The sequence below is a fragment of the Scophthalmus maximus genome, chromosome 17 (genome assembly GCF_022379125.1).
Source record: "Scophthalmus maximus strain ysfricsl-2021 chromosome 17, ASM2237912v1, whole genome shotgun sequence".
In the NCBI taxonomy this organism is placed as follows: domain Eukaryota; kingdom Metazoa; phylum Chordata; class Actinopteri; order Pleuronectiformes; family Scophthalmidae; genus Scophthalmus; species Scophthalmus maximus.
The window spans coordinates 8,201,646-8,222,315 of record NC_061531.1 but is presented as its reverse complement, the minus strand read 5'-3'; the positions used below and the strand labels follow the sequence as shown (position 1 = coordinate 8,222,315).

Sequence of the window (20,670 nt, the reverse complement as noted above, 5' to 3'; positions counted from 1 at the left end):
GACAGGGTGTGAGATACAAAAAAAAGCGCCTCCATATCAGCAGTATGACACAGAAGAGAATGTCATGCAGCTGGAGAGGCTTTTGTTGTCTGGAGACCAGACATACTACTCCAGGGTTTCCCCTGGTGAAAGACCCTGTAGTGTGCGACTCACTGTCCCTGTCGCCAGTCAGTCGTGTATGAACTCATAAAGAGGGCAAGACCACTGATCACGAGAAATCAAGTCATGTAGTGTGAACTGCAAGGCAATCCGACGACTTTGAGAGTGGTCTAGTGTGAACTCGGTTGAACTGGCTGAAATAATGTATAGTGTGCGGCCATATGAAGGTAAATCATTTTCTGAAGTTCAGCCAGGAGCTAAGGCATCGTCACTGATTCCAGTGGGGTGTCTTCCATGGGCCCTTCTACCTTTCACGTGCTGCCGCCGATTGGGCCACTTGTGTGCCATTCGATTGCTTTAGTTTAATTAAACCCAACTCGAGTGTAGTAACCATCAGAGTAAATCTGATATCAGTCTAATAGTAAACCCCCTCTGGGTTGTTCTAAGCAGGGACGTTCAGTGTAATGCTGTAGCACATACCCAAAGTATGGTGTGTGTGTGTGTGTGTGTGTGCACAAATCATCAGTATTCTGCTTAGGGGATGAGATTTGTTTGTGTTTACTCAGATGATTTCACCACACACAGATGGGTACAATAGTAAGGCACCTGTGTGATGTTTACTCCGTGTGACCACATGTGTGTTTCCATGTGTTGAACGCACGCATACTGTTCAGCACACATGTACAGTATGCAGTGTCTCCGTAGTGTGTCTCCTGAGTATTGCTGTTTACCTCGTGCAAGCATGATGAGAAATATGTGCAACTAGAATGTGTTTCCCATTTTGCTGCTCTGTGCAGCAGATCTTACTATTTTGTGAGGAACGGGAAATGACAGCAGAAAAAAGCCAGTTGGCAGATTTAAAAAGTAGGAAGTGTTCTAAGAACATGCAAGAACATATGAGAGATACTGTATATGAGACCTCAGAAAATGAATTCCATTGATTGTGTCGGACACAGTTTAACTCCACAGTGATACTGTGATTTTCTGTTTTCCATTCCTGCTCGAGGCCATAGATCGGTCTTGATGGATTGACTCTTACAATACCTGCAGCTGGTACATTTCATAAAATCATAAATGTCACTATGCAGAAAGTACGTCCTTAACACACTCCTTGTGACTAATGAGTGCACAAAGAAGCTCACATGGATCAACATAAATAAAAAACATCAGGAAACGTATACTTTTCCTATACTTTAAGAAATTGAATGATGTTATTTTCAGATTTAACTTTATTTTCTCTTGACTTCTTTTTAATTCCCAATCCATAATCATATAGAGTAACATTGTCAGTCACGGCATTTAAACTTTTAATGTTTAAGCGTTTAAACTATTTAATGAAATGATTAACCCTGCTTGTTGATAAAATCGTGGACACAAATAGGAGAAAACATGGAATATTCTATTTATTTAAACATGAGTTAATCAATTTTTAAGTACTAGCAGTTACACTGTGGCGCTGCTATATATTAATATTACTGCAGTGTGAGTACTGTAAGTTTGGTCAATGTGAACGAGGCAGTGATATATGCGAAAGGGGACAGGACACATTGTGACGACCTCAGGGACTGGATCCCCGACTCTGCTGATGCTAAACACATCTGACAACTGGAGATGGATGCTGAATACGTGTGGTTAGATAATACTAGCCACGGGAAAGCTGCAAGTTTAAATCCCAGAGGATGAAATAATGTCAAACTGTCACTTCCAGTATTGTCATCACCAGTAATTATTTTGGCTGCGGGCATGAAGTTGTGGGTTCCAAGCTCACAAGATCAATAGAGGTTGTCAGGGGGTCCGAAACCAGAGGGTTGGTAAAAGAGTTGCCACTGCATCACATACAAAATTCAGGTATCTATCATTTATGTCAACTTGTGTGTATATGCTTGTGTACGTGGGACAGTAAAAATCTTAATGCTGATAACATTGTTATTCTGTGTCTCGCTGTGTAGGTATGCGGATCTTGGTGACACTGCTGTTGGACACTCTGCCCATGTTAGGAAATGTCCTTCTCCTCTGCTTCTTTGTCTTTTTCATCTTCGGCATTGTGGGAGTCCAGCTGTGGGCGGGACTTCTGCGCAACCGCTGCTTCCTGGGAGAGGATATAATAACGTAAGGAATTCGGTCTTGTGATACATTTCTTGAACCCCCTCGTCTCCTTTTGGGCTAGAAGTAGTCCCCTGGAAATTCTCTATTTAAGACCTCAGTCAAATCTAGATTGGATTTGCTGGAAGAGAGTAGGATCTGATTCAAGTGATTTCCCCTCGAGTTGACAGAAAGCAGATTTGACCGAGAAATACAAACTCCACAAGGAGACTTTGAGATATTGCAATGAAATTTTAATTTGCCCCCAAATAGAAAACAAGTCCACCATCGACCCTGCTCGGCAAACGCTGTACTCCACATCCACATGGTGACCAGCAGTGCCTCCAGCATGCACATATGACTTAATTCAAACATGCTCTTTCTTTCTGTCCTCTGCCCCTTTCCTCTCTCATGTTCTTTATACCTGCTGCTTTCGTTTCTCACTCTCTCTTTCATCTGTGCTCAGTTGTCATAGGGAGTAACAGTCGTCTGTTGTCTTAAGTCGAAATACAGAAATTGTAACCAACCCAAACAAAGCCCTCGGGACATAAAGCAGTGAATGACCTCACACAGTTACAGTGAGAAGATGGCGAGACAAATGGTGATGTGGATGTAGTTAATGGGGGAACTTTCCTCTAAATTAGACCAGTCCAAATCACCAGCTGTGAAACTCCAGGTCGAAGAAATTAAACTCCTTCTCTTTGCAGACGATGTGATGTCTTAAATTCACAAAATCCATTACATTCATAGAAACCCCTATAAAACAGAATAATGATATTCCAGAAGAAAAGAAAAAAAGGAATGTAAGACAGAGTAATTGATTTAGTATGAATACTACAATGATTATACAAAGGATAATATCCAATAAAGGCTGCATTTACTTAAATGCTGCATGTGTTGTGAAAATATTAGACAGGTGTATTTTCCCAGATGTAATTTATTTTCTTCAAATAAAGGAATGTATGTCAGAAGAATTGAAGGGAACGAATATGAATATGATAAGAAATTATATTACAAATCTTAAAATCAATTTCCTTCAAAGCTGCATGTGTTGTAAAAAAATTTGACCAATCTATTTTCCGAGACGTGTTTTCTCTTGTGATTAGATATAATAAGAGACAAACATTCACTATCTCTCACATAAGACAAACACATCGATGGGTAAACGTGCATAGAAACACTATGACAGAGAGAGAGAGAGAGAGGATCAGACACCAGTTTAGTCATGAAGAACAAAATTATACAAGAAAAAAAGGGGTGGGGGGTGGGGGGGGCAGCTTCAAGGTCCATAACCCGAAAAGCCAAAATGTAATTTAGAAATCCTTGGGCTATTCTGTTTTTGATGTAATGGTACAAATTGTACTAGAGTAAATTTTGCCAAAACCTTTTTGTGTGTAAGAGAGAAAGAGACAAAGACAGAAAGAGAACATCAGCGTAATATTTCATAGCCAAGGCTCTTTTTTTCTTTTCTTCTAATAACCAGGACCTCCAATATTCCCTGTGATATGTCTTATTGACTGTGGTACAGTGTGATATAGAACTGCTGCGGCTGCTGGATGTCTTTCTACAAGGTTCATCTACAGAATCCTTCAGGGGCTTGGAGAATAACAACATTACTTTCTGCTCCGGCAACGCAGGCTTCAGACAATCGAGTCAGCGTTTATAGTTAATATGTCACCAGGTTCAAATGGACAAAGTATGGATGCAAAAGCAGCCAGAGATTCAGCATACAGGATGAAAGGGTGCAGTTTACTTTTACAAAAAAATGAGGGTTGAAGTCCAAGACAGTGAGACAGAAAAACTCTGGAGAGTATGGACAAAAATTTAATGGGTACAGGCCAAGACGTTGCAAGGACAAAAATAAATAGCAGGGATGGCTGGAGCAGTGTAGGAATGAGGCAGTACAAAGTCTGGAATAGAATTAGTCTCTTTACTGGTCCCTCCCCACTAAGCACTTCACTCTGTATCAAGGATCACTCACTGCTGTGGAGGGCTCTCTGTAAACTGTGGGACATACTCAGGCCACTCGGTACCATAAGTACTGTAGGTAACAGCTGTCACCATGGATACTGATAGATAACCTGTCCACTGAGCTTTTGACTGATGCACAGTTTTCCCTTAAAATACAAAATGTCCTGAAAACATTGAGCAAGTGCCATAAAATTGCTTTTTAATTGAAACAAACCATGTGTACAGTGTGAAGGAATTTGAAGAACAACACAATGGTTATTCATTTTTAAATCATACGTCCTACATATTCAGTGATATTTGTCTCACCCCACTGTAAAAAAAAAAAAAGGTTGTAGCATGAACAAAAAGGACATTTGTCTCATTGGAAAGGAAAAATTACTGCAGACTCATCGTTGGGGGATGTGATAGTCGACTTCCAATCTCCACTTTGGCATCGCCTTTTATTTGGCAACTGCGGACGCACGTATTGAAGTAGTGGATAGGACGAGGATGTTGTGGCCAAAATAAGACTAAGCCCAATGCACAGCCACGGAAAAAACTCAAACACCTGCAAAATAAGTAGTGGCAGCTTTGACTCAGTAACATCTAATGCAGTGGAATGTCACAGTTTTGTGTTTTTATACCGGTGTTATTATTCTTTTTTTCCATCCAGAATGTACAACCTGTCCATGAGTTCCTACTACATGACCGAGGACGGTGAAGACAGCCCATTTATCTGCTCGGCTCCCCGTGAGAACGGGATGCTGCGCTGCCACGATGTGCCGCCCTTCTCAGAGGGCAGGGCCGAATGTTCACTGGCGGCGCCACATCAAAGTTCGGCTCTGATTGGATCAGCTCCTGTGGTGGGAGGGGCCAGTGTTAACGGCTGCGTTAACTGGAACCAGTACTATAATGTGTGTCGACAAGGAAACCACAACCCTCACAAGGGAGCTGTTAGCTTCGACAATATTGGTTACGCCTGGATTGCCATATTCCAGGTAAGCAGGGGGCAAAATGGGGAAGCTAAAATATGGGGGAGCTAGCTATTTTGATTTTGTTATTGTTTTTTAAGATTTTATAGAAGATTTCAGTTTGGTTTCTTCATTCTGTAGCTTGGCTAACCTGGAAATTCATTTTCCACTTTTCAGTTGCCAAGTTAGTAGAAATAAATGAAAATTGAATAAACAAAATCAGTCAACAGTCAAAAGCAACATAAAATGAACATGAAATGGCAAAGTCATCCTGTTGGACATTTCTCCACTCAGGCCCTCAGAGGGTCTCTATCATGACCTGAAGCTGCTTCCTCTCCACAAACTGGTTTGGAAAGTTTCATTTCTTTTTTCTTGGTTTGCAGTCAGAGACTTCAAAGATTAAGCCTTTAAAGAGAATGGGAGATGGCACAACGATTGGTTTATTTCATATTTCACCCAAAGCACACCCATGATTCACTTAAGAAGTTGAAGTACAACTCTTCTGAAGCACGCGCCTGGAGCTGCAACTTCTTTCCCCCCTCTGCCTTAACTGAAAGTGAATTTGCACTTTCTCCATGCACTTCAGACCATTTATCATTATAATAGAGCTCATGGATTAAACTGGAGTCAAATCTGTTAAGGTAAATATAACATGCATAGAACAGTTGGCCATTTTCTACTTAAATCATACACTGTATATGAAAATGGATGTAGCCAATGCAGAAGTGCCTAAAACCTGTATCCATTCAAATGACCAGCAGGTGGCGACTCCACTGGTTGCAAAAAAAAGTCATTTTCTAAAGAAGTCTACGAGAAACTACTTTTCTTATTCAATTTATATTGTCAGTAAACATTTTCTGCAGGAGTTTATGATCTCAATCTCTAGTTTCAGAATGATGTTCATTTTGTAAACTATGGTCCCATTTAAGGTCCCATTTAAAATAGATGATAGAGCACCCTACGCATTAGAGCATGCATTCAGCGTGACTGACAGCTAGTTACGGCCCCGGGTGTAGGTGGACGTGCATTGGACGTCAGGCAGGCACCACCCACCACGCCTCCAGATATATGGTTCCTTCTGGTTTCAACAAAACCAAGACGGCGCTGGCCAAAATGCTAAACTCAAGGCTTCAAAAATGTCACGTTGGGTACCACAACCAAGCCTGTTGCTTCACTTGGACCCGACTAGAGTTAGGCAGTACACAACATAGACCTCTACCGCTTGGTTTTAGAGATTTCTTCTAATCGTTCATTTGGAACGTTTGAAACCAGGTTTATTTAGGGTGAGGTTTATTGTTCTCTTTTTTGTTTTTTTTGGGACTGCAGGACTCACACGAGAATCCTGACGCATTGTTTGAGAACCAGTTAAGCATAGCTAAGAGTGCAGGAATGATAAAAACACCAGAGTAGAAAAAGTGATTAAGAGGAGGGAATGGCACACATAGCGTTGGAGGGGAGAGATAAAGGATGAAGATAAGAGATAAGGCAGCGACGGGTAATCAGGCCAATGTTTCTATCAAACCCTACCTGGTTAATGACCACTGGCCCTGTCTGTTGGAGTTCAAACAATCTGTTGGTCAAATCATTGACCAGTGCCTGGCGAGGACACAGTCTCCGCAGAGGACTTGGGGTCAGCAAGTCATTAGTTCAGGTTATCGCCTCTATCCTCTCGTTTAACCAGGATAAAAGGTGACGACAAAGAGTCTCCTCTTTTTCTCCTCTTCCATTGAATTGATTTTATGTTTGCATCAATACTTTCAGTCACATTAGTTGATGGACTTCTGTCTTTGCGTTTGATAAATCCGATACATACTCCCATTGCAATCCATGATTGAGGCTATAAATGAGCCTGTGTAGTCGGAGAACCCTCTCTGCTTTCTGCAACCTAGTTGTTATGTTAATTTCCATGATTATTGGGTTGTTTTGATGGCTATTTGTGTACCCTGTCTGTTTCCAGTGAATAAAAAAAGATGCAAGGCAATAATGTCTTTTCAAGTGTGTTTTTGCACACAAATGAGAATCCCTGGCGCTTTTTGTTAATGTGGTGCAAGACAAGCTCTCCAGAAAAGAGCGGATTAGTCGTCTGTGGGTGTGTGGGTGGATGTGGTGTCTGTTTGTGTTTGATTCTTCATCCGGACAGAGGCGTGCGGGTGCCTGTGTGTGTGTTTGGTGTCTATGTACCCGTGCCATTGTTGCGTGTGCTCTGGCAGTTTATGCTCTAATGTGTTACGCTGGCTGAGGTGAAAATGTTGAGGTGTGAGCGTATAGTTGGCTCAGCTGAGCCAACGCTCATCATCTCTACTGCTCATTAGCATTGTGGCTACATGAAAGAGCTGCGTCAGTCCCCTTGCACACACACACAAACACACACACACACACAAAAAAAGCTTGTAGGCTGTAGGGGTTCCACAAGCTTTCTTCAGAGGAATAGCTATTAAAAACAGAATTGGAAATGTCCTCCATCTGACTGCTGTACACTTTGAATATTTTGTGTGCACAGTTTTATGCATGTGTGGGTGCGTGGTTTTGTAGAAGCAGCAACGGCAGCTTCTTCTACTGTTTCTGTTCATTATAATACAGCGTCTCCCTCTCTCCCTCTCTCTACCACCAGGTCATCACCCTGGAAGGATGGGTTGATATCATGTACTATGTCATGGATGCACACTCCTTCTACAATTTTATATATTTTATACTGCTCATAATTGTAAGTACCACCTTGTGTTTGTTTCTTGTTGAGTTAACTCTTTCCGATATTTCAATATGTTTCTAGGAAAAGGAACATGCTCCAAAACGGCATGAAAATTAATTTAAAGATCATAATTGAACTTCTGATTAATCCAGATCTGCATGAATCAATGTGGGTCGGGTTTAAACCCATTTTAAACCTTGGGGTGACAGTCACCTGTATTCATTATTTGAATACGTGGCAAGATGTTCAGAATATCAAGGTTGTATATGCTCAGATTTACACAATATAAGACAATTGAATTGACACGTTTGCAGCGGAGGAACACTGCACTACCTGAAATCCAAATTCCTTTAAACCGGCCTTTATTCAGCTCTGCAGATTCGTACATCATTGTGTATAACGTGTTGCTCCTCAAAGTTATTTTTGTGTACGTGTATGTCAGCTCTGCTTTACAAAACCCGGAATAACCTCTGCAAAGTTAACCACTAAATTTGCTCGGAGCACAACTCCCTTTCACTGAACATCTTAGACCTCCTATCTTGTATAATTTCACTCTCATCATGCTGTTGTGGCTTTTCAAAGATCTGGGCTCAGGCTATATTTTACAGTGCTGTATGAGCTCCCTGCCCGCCTGTCATTTGATGTAAATGTGCTTATTATGCATTCAATGGGAGAAAGAAAAATGGGGAGGAAGAGAGGAAGAGGTGAGAGATGGATAGAAGCCGCCAGAGGACGGACTGGAAGGGTGAGACAGAAATCAAGATGGATGACTATGTCCTAGGAATAATTCCTTTAGACGATGGGGCATGTCTAATATCCTGTTTTTCAATATAAAACAGTAATGAAATATTAAATAGACATTTTATCAGATTGTATAGATATTTCTAACTTCCTGCTAAGGCCACCTCATCAGATTCTCATTTAAGTTTCAAATTTTTAAAGTTAAAGAAAAAGAAACGTCAGTTGCATCCTCCCAGGATCTGGCCAAACCAGGCTCCATCTTAAACATGTATAAGCCTCCCTAATACTACACTTTTAACATCTTGAGGAGGTGGAAGTCAACAGTGAGTTCTGAGCCTCTGTGTTGATTTTCTATTTTACCAACCAAGGGGAACGATTTCTTCGCTGCTCTAACAACAACACTCCTGTATTGTGGGTCAGTGGGATGACGGTTAACACAACTGCTCATACATCATCACAGAGAGCCGCTTTGCCGCAGTTTCACCGCTTTAACTCTTCTTCACCTCCCCGGAACCAGGTGGGCTCATTCTTCATGATCAACTTGTGCCTCGTGGTCATCGCCACCCAGTTCTCCGAGACAAAGCAGAGGGAGAACGCCCTGATGAGGGAGCAGCGTGCGCGCTACATGTCCAACGACTCGACGCTCGCCAGCTACAGCGAACCAGGCTCCTGCTATGAGGAGATGCTGCGCTACATCAGTCACCTTTATCGCAAGTTCACACGGCGGCTGCAGAGGATATACTCTGGGTGGCACAGGTAAGATATGAGCTCCATTACACAATCTGGACACTCAAATCCACTTGCTGGTGTGGTCAAGTCTGTGGTTCACTAGTTGTTGTATTTTATTTCCAGTAATATCCAGCAAATAAAATTGTGTCAAAAGTTTTTTAAAGTCTAAAATGTTAATTATATTAAAACATCAGTAGTACATGTTGAGTTCGTTTTTCCTTCCTTCATATTATGTCTGCACTTCTGCTGCTGTGGATTTAGAGTAGATCCATTTCACACACTTAGATTTTCTGTATAATGAGAATGATTGTCAAATCAATCAGGAGAGAATTCCCTTTATTGAAGTTATACTCCAGAGTCAGTCGTCTGTAAGTCCTCTTGTGACTTGCAACACACATTTGGGGAAACTGTTCTGTTCTGAGACTTTAATTTAATTAACACATTCAACACGTCAACATTTCTGGAGTATACACATATATAAACAAAAAGCACCGGAGGAAATTCCTTCCTTATCCGTGTTCATGTCTCTTGTTTTTTCAACAGTAAACGACGTAAAAAGGTGAATCCCAATGGCAGCGGCGGAGGCAGCAACGGTGGGGGTAATGGACATGGCCACGGTTCCAGCAGGGGCTGCGGCGGATCAGGGCCAAACAGCGCATTGTGGCTGAGGCCGATCCATAACCTTCTGCACAACCATCAGCACCAGCACTGTCGCCACAGCAACGGGGGGCAGCACATTATCGGTGTGGGAACTGCTGAGCACATGGAGAGAGAAGGAGGCATTGGAGGAGGAGGAGGGGAAGAACTGGAGATGGATTCGCTTCCTGTCCGCAGAGGAAGTAACCATGAATACAACAGTGGTGGCGGCAGCGGCGGCCACTCAGATGGCGTCACCCATGGCATGGGGGTCTTGCTTGGGCGGCTGAATGGGGGAATGAACTACCCGACCATTCTCCCATCTTTTGTGTGCAGCTACAGCAGCAAGACTCCTCCGCCTCACTCCCAGCAGTGCAGGCCCAGTCCGGAGCAGCACCCGCCGAATCACCCAGTGTGTGAACACACAGAGACACTGAACAAGCTCTACCAGCTCATGGGACAACACAGTAAGTGTGTGTCACTAGAATATACGGCAACCACCTCGATAACCTTTGATAACTTAAGCCACAATGTCGACATTACACTCTCCTTTTGTCTGCTTTTTTTTTTTTTTTTTTTTTTGAAAGTACCTCTGTCCCCTCCTCAGTTTGACCTGAGGTGACCTGTCGCTGAGTGTGTGTGTGTGTGTGTGTGTGTGTGTGTGTGTGTGCGCGTGCGCGTGCGTGCCTGTGTCTCAAGCTGCACTGACAGGAAATCCATGTCTCAAGTGTTACGGTTATTAAGGTGGTTGAAGGGGATGAGGAAGGAAATCAACATGGTGTGTGGGGGGTAGCAGAGGGGAGGCAAAGTAGCCGGTTGCAAGGTAGAATAAACAAAAACACCGGTGTGCAGTGGTGTTCAGAACAATGTGGAAGATGAAAGTAGAAACAGATGGAGTCGAGAGGAGGCACATTAAGTATGAAATATTCAGATTCCAGAAGGAGAGGCTGAGAGAGGCAGACAGAGCGAGAAAAATAGTACAATTGAAAGTGAAAAACAGAAATAGGAGCGAGAGAAGAAGAAAAAAAGCAGGGTTGGCTTTGGGTAATGCATAATGCAAAGAGAGGACAGGATGAAAAAGGAGGAGATGAAATTGTGTTGTTTTTTTTAAAGGGGAAAATGAAAAAGCAGCGACAGTGTGATAGACTTGTCTGTTTTGGCTGTATTTTGCACTTCTCCAGTGTTTTGATATCATAAGTAGATATATTTGTGAACCAGAAACCATCTCAATATAGTTTTTCCCTCTCCTCTGATTCTCTAGCATGATGAGTTTCGTTGCGTGTCGCTCTCTGGTTTCTCTGTTCTGATTGGCTGACTCTTTTTTTGAGTGACACACAGTCAGGCCAACCACGGGGTAGAGGACTCCAGCCCGCTACTGAGCCAGAGACAGTCAGATTTGAGTTTAAATGCACCAGCGCTTCAAAAAAGATCAACTTCAGCCACTGGCATCCAATATTGTCCTTGGAAAGACTGCGCAACGACACATTGGCTTTGTGACAGGAAAAGCCAATATATATGTCAGTAAAATGCCAATAAAAATGTCAGCGTTTACTGAACATTTTTCTGGCGAGTAACTTTACGGCTCAGTGAGAGGATGACAACTCAAGTGTTGTGTTGTTAGGACAACAAAACGGAACAATGGATGTTGGGTCCACGTCTGCTCATATTGAACCAGGATACGGCGACTGTATCCGTGTGGCATCAATAAAGGCACAGTTTCTGAATACAGACTATGCACACTTCCACGGGGTTTGAGCTTTTTGACACCATTTATAAAGCAGCCAGACGCATAGGTAGGCCATAGAAATCTCACTTTTCTCAACTTCACGTGGTGAGACTGCCGACGATGGCGCACACACACACACACTCTCGTTCACACATACTCATTAACACACAGCTGGCTGTCAACACGCCAAGTTATTGTGTGACACTGTGTGATAAATACAGAAGAGACTGTGAGGAGGATCATTGCCCAAAAAAAAAGAAAGAGGCTGATGGTGGTTATAATAGTCAATACACCTCTGACCTGAATGAAATCAATATGTTTCCTTAAGAGAGCAAGTATAATACTACTGATGTCTGTTGAAGTTTATGCAGTTTCAATTGACTTTGACTTGATGGTGATTTAATGGTTTGCACTTGACTGAAAGCTGAAATCTAAATGTAGAGACGTCATCTCCAGTCAGAGTCAAAATGTTTCAACCGACACGGAGATCTATTAGCAGTTATAAGAAATTACAAACACAAAGAAAAATGATGACGTATCTCACCACTTTTTAATTCTTTTGTAGCTCTAGTTATTGGATAGGGTTGCAAAACAACACAATGTGCTGTTTGAAGCTGCTTTTATAAGAGCTGATGTTACCAGAAGTCAGGCTCTGCCTCTGTTGGTTTTTTCAGCTGTGCTTTGCAGTTCCTCCACACGGATTTTAAGAGGATGTAGTCAGAGAACAGAGGGTGAGAGGAGTCAGCCAGGATTTCGTGGTGTGGGCGAGCTCTCGGTGCTCACTGCAGAAACTTGTTTTGGCTCGCCACTGAGATAGGACATCCCTTCTGCATGAAACTATATTCTTTCAGCTTAATCTAAATCATATATTATGTATCCATAATGTCTACCAGTCTACATATTACACTGTCTTTCTTTTACTATTTTGCGTTTAAAATAAAAATATATATATATATATGATAAAGACAAAAAAAGTACCAAAGCCGACCATAGCCCAGACGAGAGAAGAGTCGCCCTGACTTCTCCTACACTCACAGCAATAAACCTAATAAGCAGGCGCGAGTGCTTTGCAGTGATTTTCAGGGAGTTTTGCCTCTCGGGCTGCATACATTTGTTCTACTCTGTTAGAGGTAGAGGTTGTTGAGGCCGCATGCAGCCAGAGTAGAAAATTCAGGATGCAACTCAGGGCTGAAAAAATTTGCCTTTGCCAGGTACATTTAGGTTTTTAGGTAGAAAAAACATCTCAACTTGAGTATTATGTGCAGTTTATTTTTCCTTAAAGATGGTCGAATCACACATCGATCGCAGAGAAGGAAATAAAGCACAGTGTTCTTTTGTAGCAAAAACAAGATGCAAAAACAACAGCAACAATACAGCAGCAATAAAGCAGATCACCAGTTCACTCACTATGTGAAATGGTTTTATTATTTGTGGCTTCATGTGCATTTTTAATCTTTAATACAATATTTATAAAAAATAATACCAGATTTTGAAAGCAACCAAATGAAACCATTGCTCCCCAAAGATCTGTACTTTAAGATGTGCTTGGATCTATCGATCTACCGTTTTTGCAAGTTCCTAACAGGGGGGTTAAAAATGAATGTTTGGCATGTTTGTCTTGCTCAGTAGAGGCAAACTGCACCACAACAGCACGTGACGAGTGCTAGGAACCATCCGCCTGCGATATCTGATCATCTCCTCTGCCCATTTCCCCTTCAGGTCGCCAGAGGCTGCTGTACCAACTGGCGGGCGTGGTGCCCAGCCCTCTGCTCCTGGAGCTGCTCAGCTGCCCTCTGTGCGCCCGCAGCCTGGAGACCTTAGAGCTGGAACTGGGAGACCTGGACGGAGGTAGAGGAGACCCCGACGGACTGCACGACTTCCCCCAGGTCAGAATGAATAGCAGTGCAGTAGTGAGGATGGTAAACACTGATGATAAAATTTGTCAAAGTATTTATTGGGCGGTGGTGATGACCAAATGAAAACTTTACAGTTTCTTGTTAAGATGTAACAGCGACTTTAGAATCTAGTTGATATGCCTCCACGTCTGTGACAGCCTTGTCCAGAGACATGGTTGTTTTATATACAAAATCGCCGACACTAAATATGTATTTTCACCTTTGCATCTTTCCTCCAGGGAGGAGATCTGAGAGGTGGAAGGGGTCGGAGCAGGCGGCGAGGGGTGGTGGAGTACAAAAACGGAGGGGTCCGGGCCTGGATAAACTTCCGAGATAAACTGAAGAGGATCGTGGAGAGTAAATACTTCAATCGGGGGATCATGATTGCTATCCTGGTCAATACTCTCAGCATGGGGATAGAGTACCACCAGCAGGTAAGATGGACGCTGTGCAGAACTGGTGAATGGAAGCTTTAACCAGTTAAGATCAATGGTTCCAAACTAAAAGGGCTACAGTAGGACTAAACTTCATAGGGAAATAAGCACTTTGAAGTGTTGGCCGTCTGAGATGTTTTGGGGGGTTTTTGTTTCATTAATTCCTGGGTACCTCAGAGTGGCTTCACTGAGAGGCAGCTTCTCTTTTACAGGAATACCCTTGATCACGTTCACACAGATACACACATTCACGCCTGGAGGGGGGGGGGGGGGGTGGTAGAAGGGGGGTCAGGGACTGAAGGAAAAAAGAGGGAGGAGTGGAGGAGCCACTCTGTCCCTCTTTCTCACACACAAATGGCCATCTAGGCACAGTCACACACACTCTCCAGGATTATCCTTTAGTTGTTCCTTTAAGGCCTATATCTGGGAAGTATAGGCCTAATAATAATAATGCTGCTTCACATTTTACTGTCACACACTCAAAGATTTGTGTGTGTGTGTGTGTGTATATTTTTATATGGACACAGAGGCTTGCATTTAAGAAAGCTGGTAAAAATCCAAAGAGAAGATTCTTGTGTATGTGTGTCCAGTCCAGTCCACAGTCCAGTCTTCCCCCTCCTCTCTCCATCTCCTCTTGCCTCCCTCTCCTGCAATTCACTCCCCAGAGAGTGTGTTTGTGTGTGTGTGTGTGTGTGTGTGTGTGTGTGTCTGTCTTTTTTGGTATAAACATAAGGGACGACTGGGAGAGCCATGGCCTTATTGGGCCAATAACACACACACACACACACACACACACACACACACACACACACACACTCAGAGAGATGTAGAGAGAGACTGAAGTGTTATGTAAGTGTTCCTCCTCCCCTCAGTACTCATCAGCCCCCTTTTGTGACACCTAGCCAACCTTTATGAGACTGTGAGCGTAAAATGTGTGAAGAAGTGGATGAATGTGGGAGGCAGAGTGTAGACTGTGAGTGTGCGTGTAGAGAGAGAGATTTAGAGAAAGGGGGAGATGGTTGATGCCCGTTTTGGCTACGCTTTTGCTAAATTCCACATTTGGAAATAGATTGTTGTTATTAAATCTGCATCGAAGTAAAAAAAATTGATTCAACCGCCAACATTGTCTGGCCACTCGAATCACATGTCAAACTGAGTTGAACTTCTCATGCCTCATGTCCTTACTGTTGGCGTTACAGTTAGTGATGATAAGTGATGATTGACCCTGACTCCAGCATAAGAATGGGACTCTGAGTTCTGAAATGCATCTCGATGCTGTTACTCAAGAGGGGAATGCAGTTATTTCAACAGTGGCTGTTGTCAAATGCAAGCTCTCACAAATAACAGCATGGACGGTAAATCCTTGAGATTAGAAATGAGATTTACCTGCACAGTGAATATAAGCTTTTTCTCAACGTTTTATGTATTCAGATCCAATAGGTGACTTCTTTACTTACTTAACTTTCACAAACACTGAAAAGGCATCAGAGGAGAGTCTGATGGACGTAAGAGGTAACATCGCTCTGTAAATATATAGCCTAGTACTGTGCGGGAAAGTTCACTTCTCATTTTGTTTAAGGTGAATTATTTGTGCTTAAAATTCAAAGTTGATCCTCTACCCTGCTTTTCCAGAGAAGCTGTGTTTTTGTGGTGATGTGTGTGTGTGTGTCATTGTGCGAGGCTCTGTCGCCGTTGTGGTTCCTCTCCTCACACCCTTAAGAGCAAGGTCATATCATGCGGAGTCGTATTCACTTACACAAACACAGGAACTATCTTATTGAGGGGACGAGGCAGAGCATTAAAAATTCAAGTCTGAAGCAACGGTTTTGAATATTCATTTGAGCCTCCTCCTCCCAACTTCCAGTGCATTAGTCAGAACCAGGATTCAGTTTCTGTTCATACCAGCAAGTTCCTTCTTAGCAATTCAAACCTTCATCTGCAAGGTTTGTGCAGCTATTATACAGCTATCACTGTGTTTTATTTTGTTATTGTTCTGACATTATGTGTCAGCCGTAGTGTAAAGCCTTTAGTATAGATACATTTGTAATTCTATGAGGCATTAAAAATGTATGCTCCGCCATAAAAACGGTGCTTCAGAAAGGTGATTAAAATGCCATTAAGGGCAAGGTCACCAGTAAAAGGCCATACGATATATGTTTAGTATGTGAGTCTAGTCTTGTGTGTGTTAAAGATAGAATACAGTCGGATGCTGAGAGCTCTTCTAAAGCTTTGTGGAAGTGCTTTAAAGTTTTTTATGTGCTGCCTGGCTGGTAAGTGAAGCGAAGTTTAAACAAACAGCCAGGGCAGCAAACAGGCGGTCTCTCTGTTGTCTGGCCAGCTCTCCTCTTCTTATTATTATTTGCCGGTCAGGTGGGACTCGAGTCCCCTGACATCACATCTGTGTAAAAACACTCAAATACAGGTAAAAGTTCTGCATTCAAACTGTTCCCAAAGTAAAAAGATAGAAGAATTACTACTAGCTGCGAGTGGCTTGTGTAGAACTTGGTTGCTTTAAGTTCACTAAAGGCAAACTATTACCTAAGCAGTATTAGTGTTGAAAGGTGGCTGTGTAAAAGCTCGTGGTTCTTCACAGGAAACTCTGTGTTGCTGCGTGTTTTGCGGTGGAGTGAGGTGAGTCGAGGAGAGAGCCGTGTAGTGTGGCGCCCTCTATCAGTCACTGTTGTCATCATCCTTAGTTGTGCCTCAGCAGAAGCATCAATGCCCTGAATGGGTTATGAAAGTATTATATAAGTGTTTTGATTATGCAAACTGAAGGAATCGTGTGACGGGTGGTGGTAGCACAAATTAACCGATCAAAAAAAGAGGTGGAGAAAAAGCATGTGAACGGCAAAGTGGAGCAGTGGACGTGGAACGTCAAATCAGAAACAGAAACGCTCGATTGATCAGCAGGGGGATATTGGGTAACGGATGGAAAACAGTGATAACCTCTCAAGTGACTTTATTCATTTCGTGGCGATTTGATGAAAACACAGCGGTGCTTCTTCATGACTCCTGTCTTACATTCGTTATTCAACATTCAACACAATGTTGTCATTTATCATGTCAGGAAAGCGGCCTCAAGGGATGGCATGACAAAAAATACACGAAAAAAGGGCTGAAAATGCTGAAAAAGAATAATTACGGCAGTGACGGATTGTATGAGGATCGAAATGTGATGAATTGTCAATTGATTTGATCAACCTGATAGGCATTTTATTAGAAACAGTGTTTGTCTGATAATCAAACGGGCTGTGCCACGACAGGCTACCGTTCCTCAGTCACAATACCCCAACTGACATTTATAGTTTACACCTACTGTTGTTATTTCCGCCAAGATGTCGATCAAGAACCACAGCCACTGCCAGTCTAGAGCCAAAAAGTCGATCAGTTCCTGAGTTGGTCAATGAATTTGGCTCTAAATGAATAATCGAATTCCATTCTAGCGCTCCATTTTTCAACGCACATACATTTTCATCACCTCCACTTTTGACTGTTGTTTTTTTTGTTACTTCCAGACATCTTAGAATCATAAATATACACATGGATTACTTCAGAGGTGGTACAGACTTTTCACATAATGAACTTACTATATATATGATAATTGATTCAAGATTTATCAGACTTATTCAATGTGTTGTATACTTTTTAACAACAGTAGTTGTGTAAAATAACCCAGGGCGAAGGTTAACTCCTGCCTGTGGCAGAATCTCTGGGATGTTTGGTTTTTTTACATTTATCACGTCTATAAGCTTGCATCATGGGTGGATGTTGCCATGTGATGTATTTAGAAAGGGGCGGTAGAGTCTGCGTCGCTCTCTTCTAAATGTATTCATCACATTGTTTAGTCACTGGGTCAGCTCAAGCAAAAATGTTTCCACAAAGAAAGGTTGTGGCCCCGTGACGCATTTACCAGAGCACTAAATTGCTGCGTTTTCCATGAGAGACTTGACCACATGCTTTATGGGGGGGCGGGGGTCTCAGTTAAATCACTGACTGTGCTGTGAGGTAAGTGGAGTGGGTCAGCAGTGATAGATGGGTGCTGCCGTTCCCATTTGATTGATTGGCCCTGACTACAGCTCTGACCTTGATTGATAATGCCTCAGCTCAGAGCGCAAAGACCACAGGGGTTTACAATTCTGGGGGTGATCAGTTGGAAATATTTACTGACTTTCTCTTTCTTTCTTCTGTATTCCTTTCTGTTTCTTTCTCTTTGCCTCGTCCCCCTTGCCCACTTCCTCCTGCTTCCTTCACTCCGTCCTTCCAGCCCGAGGAGTTGACTGATGTGCTAGAGATCAGTAACATAGTCTTCACCAGCATGTTTGTCTTGGAGATGGGCTTCATGCTGCTGGCTTTCGGCCTGTTTGGATACATCAGGAACCCGTACAACATATTCGATAGCATCATCGTTATCATCAGGTAATATTGGTCGGCCCGTGCTTATTTCTGAATGTGTCCTCTTTTCAAACATGCTCTAAATTGTTGAGGCAAGATTAAAGATGCTTGACAAAATGTATAGACACTTTCACAAACTACACAACGGCTAAACTTGGATTCAGAGCCACCCCCTTGATCTTATTTCTTCTCCAGCTTGTCAGTCGGTAAGTTTCGAGTGTCATATTCGCTCCTGCAGAATCCATCTTTACACTGGCTAAGGCTGTCACAGTCATGATGGATCACATGGGCGCTGCTTGGCTTGCTGCCACAGCAGATTCTCGATCCTGCCGGGAGTCACGGTTTGCTATCTGGCTGTCATTTGGGTTGATAGAAGCTCATATCAGATCAGGGGACTTTGGAACTATCGGTTGTGTTACTTGTGTTGCTGAAGGGGAGCTTAACACACGACACGCCGCAGATTTACTCCTCTTAGAGGTGTGAGCTCTCTTTAAAAGTACATTTGAAAATATTTATGACATTGTAATAGTGACATTTTACTTAAATTAATAAATAAATTCTAGCAATGTAATTAAAATGATGCTTGAATTAGACTGGATACACAACAGATGGCAGTTTTCTATCAGCACGATAATGACGGTGGCACACACTGTACCATTATCGAATGTAAAAATACCACACATTCTTAAGTAACAAGCCATATTAATGCTATTATTCAAATGTCTAATGAGTGCACAAGAGATGCATTTTAAAACATTTTTGCTTGTTTGTGGTTCTCAGCGTGTGGGAAATCATCGGCCAGGCAGACGGCGGGCTGTCAGTGCTGCGGACGTTCCGTCTGCTGCGGGTTCTGAAGCTGGTTCGCTTCCTGCCTGCCCTGAGGCGGCAGTTGGTCGTGCTGATGAAAACCATGGATAATGTGGCCACCTTCTGCATGCTGCTGATGCTTTTTATCTTCACTTTCAGGTATGCACGTAACAACTCTTGTAACCTTCCAAGCATCAATCTTTAGACATCCTGTCACTCAAAAAATGTACATTTTGTATTGTTATAACTTAGTGCACTGGTTCTTATTCCTCTGCAGTATACTGGGTATGCATCTGTTTGGGTGTAAATTCAGTCTCCAAATGGAGAACGGAGACACAATCCCTGACCGCAAGAACTTTGACTCTCTGCTCTGGGCCATTGTCACGGTTTTCCAGGTAAGTTCTTGTCCCCATGATTAAGAGATTGTCCCTGTGCTTTAGTTAATTTAACAAAAAACTGGACTTACGTTGAAGTAAAGAAATCACCTGACATTTTTGACAATACGCATAAAGACTGTAGAAAAAGCCAGCCTGGCTCTGTCCCATGGTTACGAAATCCTCCCAACAGCACCTTTTAAAAATCACAAATGATATTTGAAAAAAAAAAATGTTTTATGGTTATTTATATGTCAGACTATTTCTTTACTTGGCACAGTCACTTCCTGACATTTCGGCTGCTGGTTGCCTGGCAACGACAAAGGGATGAAAAGGTTGATACCATGAAAGTGGTGTTGATCTTCTAATCTAACTCTTGTTAGAGGCATTCCCCAAAATGTCACACTGTTTGTTATTATTGTCATTTTCTGATATTTCTGGTCCGTATATTTGCAGTTCATTTGCTTTGTGTATTGTTACTGATCAGCTTTGTCTTTACTTAGAAGATTAATTTCCATTGAGCCATGGGTGTTATTGCTTCTATAAACACCAGCTTATCACAGAAAATGTGTGGCGTTTTTTTTAAGAATATTCATTTTAGTGGGCTGCTCCTGAACTGTATTCATATTTACAGATTAACCCTTTTACTGTAACCCCCCCCCCCCCCCATGAGAGCTCAAAGATGCTCTTCTGACGGAGGAGGTGGATTTTACAAGTGGGAAAGTGGCAGCTAGAGGATCTTGTCCTTAGAAGGGTATACTATACAAGTGTGTGCGCTCACAGGTTGTGTGTATGTGCGCGTGCGTGGGCCAAACCTAACTGCCAAGCTCTGCTCATTTGTCAACTGCTGTGAAATAACTTCTGCTTATGCACACCCCTCATCTCACAAAGTTATTTCTATTTTTTGCACTCCCTATGTGGAGATATTGTTCAATTGCTCCACATGCAGTAGATTGTCCTCGTTTCTATACCGGAGGTGTCAGCGGAAAGGTAGAACGCAGACTGCAGTCTCACTTGAGATGCTGAAGGGGCATTTTTTATCCAGACCTGACCTGTCATACTAGGAAGTATTGCAATAAATATATATGTGTGTGAGCTATAGTGTTTTTTGGGTGGAATAGGAAAAACTATGCGCACATGCATAT

The 20,670-nt window shown here is 42.5% G+C and overlaps 1 protein-coding gene across 3 annotated transcripts in view; it reads left to right on the top strand.

Moving 5' to 3' along the window:
* cacna1ha (calcium channel, voltage-dependent, T type, alpha 1H subunit a) overlaps positions 1-20,670 on the top strand; it is a 97,108-nt gene that overhangs the window by 51,358 nt on the left and 25,080 nt on the right. For all 3 annotated transcript variants that reach the window (XM_035614980.2, XM_035614979.2, XM_047328123.1), the window contains exons 6-15: positions 2,049-2,208; positions 4,805-5,129; positions 7,714-7,806; positions 9,050-9,288; positions 9,805-10,364; positions 13,343-13,509; positions 13,758-13,952; positions 18,217-18,368; positions 19,125-19,310; positions 19,429-19,546. In XM_035614980.2, coding sequence (XP_035470873.2) covers positions 2,049-2,208; positions 4,805-5,129; positions 7,714-7,806; positions 9,050-9,288; positions 9,805-10,364; positions 13,343-13,509; positions 13,758-13,952; positions 18,217-18,368; positions 19,125-19,310; positions 19,429-19,546 — 2,195 coding nt within the window. The remainder of the gene's footprint in view (positions 1-2,048; positions 2,209-4,804; positions 5,130-7,713; positions 7,807-9,049; positions 9,289-9,804; positions 10,365-13,342; positions 13,510-13,757; positions 13,953-18,216; positions 18,369-19,124; positions 19,311-19,428; positions 19,547-20,670) is intronic.